Source organism: Etheostoma spectabile, chromosome 7, assembly GCF_008692095.1.
Source record: "Etheostoma spectabile isolate EspeVRDwgs_2016 chromosome 7, UIUC_Espe_1.0, whole genome shotgun sequence".
Classification (NCBI taxonomy): domain Eukaryota; kingdom Metazoa; phylum Chordata; class Actinopteri; order Perciformes; family Percidae; genus Etheostoma; species Etheostoma spectabile.
This window is the reverse complement of record NC_045739.1, coordinates 24,394,063-24,400,000: the sequence shown is the minus strand read 5'-3', so window position 1 is coordinate 24,400,000 and position 5,938 is coordinate 24,394,063. Positions and strand designations below refer to the sequence as shown.

At 36.4% G+C, this 5,938-nt stretch overlaps 1 protein-coding gene across 1 annotated transcript in view; it reads right to left on the bottom strand.

Moving 5' to 3' along the window:
* LOC116693032 (acetyl-coenzyme A synthetase, cytoplasmic-like) overlaps window positions 1–5,738 on the bottom strand; it is a gene marked incomplete at its 3' end in the record, with an annotated part of 34,279 nt that extends 28,541 nt beyond the window's left edge. Inside the window, 2 exon segments of the mRNA XM_032521703.1 lie at window positions 1,625–1,820; window positions 4,950–5,738. Coding sequence (XP_032377594.1) covers window positions 1,625–1,820; window positions 4,950–5,076 — 323 coding nt within the window.
* Between the last annotated feature and the right edge of the window lie 200 nt (window positions 5,739–5,938).

Here is a 5,938-nt window from a genome sequence, read left to right as displayed (position 1 = left end):
ATCTGTATCTGTGTGTGTGTGTGTGTGTGGTGTGTGTGTTGTCGGTGTGTGTGTGTGTGTGTATCTGTATCTGTGTGTGTGTGTGTGTGTGTGTGGTGTCGGTGTGTGTGTGTGTGGTGTGTGTGTGTGTGTGTGTGGTGTGTTGGTGTGTGTATCTGTGCGTGTGTGTGTGTGTGTGTGTCGGTGTGTGTGTGTGTGTGTGTGTGTGTGTGTGTGTTGGTGTGTGTATCTGTGTGTGTGTGTGTGTGTGTGTCGGTGTGGTGTGTGTGTGTGTTGTCGGTGTGTGTGTGTGTGTCAGAGGAAGCTTACATACCCCCCCTCTCTGGGTTAATGTCGGCACTAACCCAGCGTTGAGATCAGAGCGGCAGCGATAAGAAAATGAACCGGCGACGTCATTAATAACCGGCAGGAAGTCCAAATATGTGACGGAGCTTCTCTTTTCTCTGTCCTACAGCGGAGTAAACTGAACATCTGAACGGTTGGACGGGTAAAACACGACATGTCACGACTTCTTGGATACTTCTCTCCGTTTTCTGATGTTTAATAGACCAAATAACAAAGAAAACAGTCAGCTGCCGACCTTATTAGGCTCCTGATATCAGAGCTATCGTTCCATTATTGGGAGTAAAGCTGCGTTGTCTTGAGCACCAGTGTTGGGCAAGTTACTTCCAAAATACATACATCCATTATTTATTATTATTATTATTATTATTATTATTATTATTATTATTATTATGATAATACATTATAGATTACTAGTTACGGTCATTTGAGAGTAATTAGTTATATTACCGTCTCTGTTGTACTATAACTAATTGTAATGCGTTACACTACTTTTGATTTACTTGCACCCGAAAAAACACAGAAGAGCGTTACTCCCAACACAACACCACACACACACACACACACACACACACACACACACACACACACACACACACACACACCCACACACACCACACACACAACACACACACACACACACACCACAACAACACACACACAACACACACACACACACACACACACACACCTTTGTGGGGACCTGTCATTGACATAATGCATTCCCAAGCCCCTTATCCTAACTTTAACCCTCACAACTAAATGCCTAACCTTAACCCTTACCCTGACCTTAACAGTTACCATAACAACTAAATGCCTAACCTTAACCCTTACCCTGACCTTAACAGTACCATAACAACTAAATGCCTAACCTTAACCCTTACCCTCACCGTAACCATAACAACTAAATGCCTAACCTTAACCCTAACCCTGACCTTAACCGTAACCATAACAACTAAATGCCTAACCTTAACCCTTACCCTCACCGTAACCATAACAACTAAATGCCTAACCTTAACCCTTACCCTCACCGTAACCATAACAACTAAATGCCTAACCTTAACCCTCACCACAACCTGATTCTAACCCTAAACTAAATCTTAAACTCTCAAACAGCCCATTAAAGTTGTGGGGTCCACAAAGCTGTCCGGACCCCACAAGTATACTATGTTCCCGGTTGTTGGTCCCACAAATGTAGTTCATTCACATTTTTATACACACACACACACACACACACAACACACACACACACACACACACACACACACACACACACACTAACCAGTAGAAGGCCACTTTGTCCCCGAGCGTCCTCTCGTGGACGTTGCGGTCGAGCACGTTGTAGCAGATGTTGGTGGACGCTCCCTCCATGAACTTGACGAAGATTTCTCCTTTGGTCACGTCGAAGTTGTAGTCCAGGAACCGGCCCGCGTGCTTGGTCTTCCAGAAGAAATCCTTGGCCACGTCGGCCCAGAACTCTGAAAGACATCGGAGCATTTTAAATGTGTTGCCGAGCATCCCAACGCGCACATCACGTAATAGGGATAGTTTTTATCCTCAGGTGATCAGGTTGTTGAATGATAGCGCAGCAGGACGGAGGGCTGGGGTCTGTGTTTAGTTACTTAGCCACTGTTTATTGTGGTGGTTAAATGGTTTTATGTTTTTAAACTATATTATTGTTATTGATTGTTACTGTTGACTGGTGCTGAGAGAGTGCAATAGGGCATACTGTATTTCATTGCTGTGGTACTTGTACTAAAGTGCATTTGACAATAAATTTTGAACTTGAACTTGTGTGGCAACCAGGTGAGAAAAGGTGATTTCTAGACCACTGAACATGGCTTAAGATGACCAAAGCGAAACTAAAAGGTAGAAACTTAACAAGCAACTGGGAAATAGGGCTGTGCAATCTCTTTCCTTAGATATGATATGCTGTTACCTAATCATGCATTGACATGAGCACACAGATATTATGTACTAAGTCATTGCTAACAGAAGAACTCATCTGTCCAAGTAAACTGAACATCTGAACATCTGAACATCTGAACGGGTAAAACACAACATTTTTCACGACATCTTGGAAACTTCTCTCCGTTTTCTCATGTTTCATAGACCAAAAACCAAAAATACCAGTCAGCTGCCGACCTCATTGGGCTCCTGATATCAGAGTTATCGGCCCATCGTTGGGAGCCAAGTTGCATTTTCTCGAACACCAGTGTTGGGCGAGTTACTTCCAACATGTAAAACCTTCCAGATTACAGAAGAACTCATCAGGAGCAAAGCCTGATGGGTCTAAAAGCTTCTTTTTTCTTTTCCTCCTTTTTTGAGAACATCTTTAATAAGTTTCCAAGGGGCACAAACAGCATGAAAGGAGAGATCCGTTAAGTAAAGAATAAAAAGCTCCTTTTAGCCCTCGAGCACTAGAAATACTTCAAATTACGTAAACACTAGGGCTGTAACGATACGCGGTGTAAATCCGAAAGACACTCAGATCCACCAACAACAATGTCGTACATAACAATGTAATAAATAATTTACTTTGGCAATACTTTTCTAATTCTGAAAATACTCAAGTAGCTCAAAATGTGTACAGTGGTTAGGTTATTTTACTGGTTATACAAATACTACAGATTAATATACACATAATAAGAGACTGGATGGAGAGGTTAACATAAAGCCTAGAACATAATACATAGCAAAACATAATAATAATCACACGTAAATAAAACAATGCATTGTAATAAAAACCCTCAGAGGGGCTGAATCTGGGCAAAGTCCAATTAAAGTAGAAAGAAACTAAAAAACTTAGAAGTAAAATATTTTACTAAAATACTTACAACAATATTAAAGAGAGAAACTAAAATACTTAATAGACAAAATAATAATAAAAAAGAGAGAAATCTAAATACTTAATAGACAAAATAATAATAAAAAAGAGAGAAATCTAAATACAAGAAAAAAGAAGAATAAAAAAGAGAGAAAACTAAAATACAAGAAAAAATGAAAAAATAATAAAAAAAGAGATGAAACTAAAATACAAGAAAAAATGAATAATAATAATAAAGAGAGAAATCTAAAATACAAGAAAAAATGAATAATAATAAAAAAGAGAAAAAACTAAAATACAAGAAAAAATGAATAATAATAAAAAAGAGAGAAATCTAAAATACAAGAAAAAATGAATAATAATAAAAAAGAGAGAAAATCTAAAATACAAGAAAAATGAATAATAATAAAAAAAGAGAGAAAACTACAATACAAGAAAAAATGAAAAATAATAAAAAGAGAAATCTAAAATACAAGAAAAAATGAATAATAATAAAAGAGAGAAATCTAAAATACAAGAAAAAAAGAATAATAATAAAAAAAGAGAGAAAACTAAAATACAAGAAAAATGAAAAATAATAAAAAAAGAGAGAAATCTAAAATACAAGAAAAAATGAAAATAATAAAAAGAGAGAAATCTAAAATACAAAAAAAATAATAATAAAAAAGAGAGAAAACTAAAATACAAGAAAAAATGAAAATAATAAAAAAGAGAAATCTAAATACAAGAAAAAATGAATAATAAAAAAGAGAGAAATCTAAATACAAAAAAAAATAATAATAAAAAAAAAGAGAAAACTAAAATACAAGAAAAAAATGAATAATAAAAAAGAGAGAAATCTAAAATACAAGAAAAATGAATAATAATTTAAAAGAGAGAAAACTAAAATACAAAAAAAATAATAATATAAAAAAGAGAGAAATCTAAAATACAATAAAAAAAAAGAAAAAAAAAAAGAGAGAAATCTAAAATACAACAAAAAATAATAATAATAAAAAAGAGAGAAAACTAAAATACAAGAAAAAATGAAAAATAATAAAAAAGAGAGAATCTAAAATACAAGAAAAAATGAATAATAATAAAAAAGAGAGAAATCTAAAATACAAGAAAAATGAATATAATAAAAAAGAGAGAAATCTAAAATACAAGAAAAAAATGAATAAGAGAAACTAAAATACTAAATAGAAAAAATAATAATAAAAGAGGAAATCTAAAATACAAGAAAAAAATAATAATAATAAAAAAGAGAGAAAACTAAAATACAAAAAAAAAAATGATAATAATAAAAAGAGAGAAATCTAAAATACAAGAAAAAAAATGAATTATAATAAAAAAGAGAGAAAACTAAATACAAGAAAAAATAATAATAATAAGAGAGAAAACTAAAATACAAGAAAAAATGAATAATAATAAAAAAGAGAGAAATCTAAAATACAAGAAAAAAAGAAAAATAATAAAAAAGAGAGAAATCTAAAATACAGAAAAAATGAATAATAATAAAAAAAGAGAGAAATCTAAAATACAAGAAAAAATGAATAATAATAAAAAAGAGAGAAATCTAAAATACAAGAAAAAATGAATAATAATAAAAAAGAGAGAAATCTAAAATACAAGAAAAAATGAAAAATAATAAAAAAGAGAGAAAACTAAAATACAAGAAAAAATGAATAATAATGAAAGATAGAAATCTAAAATACTTACAAGAAAAAATGAAAAATAATAACAACAAATGTACACACAAAATCCACTACTGCATTTAAATACCAGACCGTGAACTCACCATCGGGATTCTCGATGGACTGCAGGTAGAGCTCTTTATATCGGTCGAAGCTCGGGACGTGAGCCTCCTTCCTCAGCTCCTCGGACCCGAGGAACACGTCCTCCTTCGGCGCTGTGTCGGGGATCATCTCCGAATCGGAAGAGCTCGGTTCCAGCCCCCGGTAGCGAGATATCGATCGATATGGATCGATCGATCTATCGACCGCACGCACAGATAACGCGCCAGATGATCGATATCGGCCTCAGCTGGGCGGGCGGACGGGCTCCAGCTGCAGACACACGCTGCACAATGAGGCGACGCCGCTGCGGCGCTGCGCTCATTCAGACTTCCTGGTTTTGCGGAGTGGTTTTTTGTTTTTGTTTTATTTTGTTAAAACTTCGCGTGCAAAAGCCGCGTTTGGACCGACACGTGCAGCTGGCAGCTGTGATGTGAAGCCCGGGTCGGTTCGGGTGCAGTTCCGGGTGGATGTCTCCCGCTCCTGGTGGTGTGAAGTCCTGCACACTCGGACGCGGCTGAGGGGGGGGGGGGGGGGGGGGGGGGGTGTCCTGCTAAGCTAACAGGCTAGCTAGCTCGCTAAACTCCGTTCGCGCCGACACGAGGCCCTTCCGTTTGACGCTGTGATGACGTAATATATTTTTAAGGGTTTAATTTGAGCTTCCTTTCAGTGAGCAGAGGGTTTCCTGCTGTCCGAGGGCTGCGGGGGACCAGCAGGGACCAGCAGGGACCAGCAGGGACAGACAGACCGCTACTTCTTCCTCTTCTCTCGCTTCCTCTGCTGGACCCTGCGTGCCGCTGACCAGCAGCCAATCAGAGCTCGCGGTGCCTTCACGGACTCCTCGAAAAAGCTCCGACTTCACGCAACTAACAGCGGTCAATGCTCCACGTCGTTGCGTTCAGGTGCTTAAAGGTTATAGGAAAAGTTTCATAGTAAAAAAACAAAAACAGTTTGTAACAATAGATATAGTTTGCAACTATATATAGATATAGAT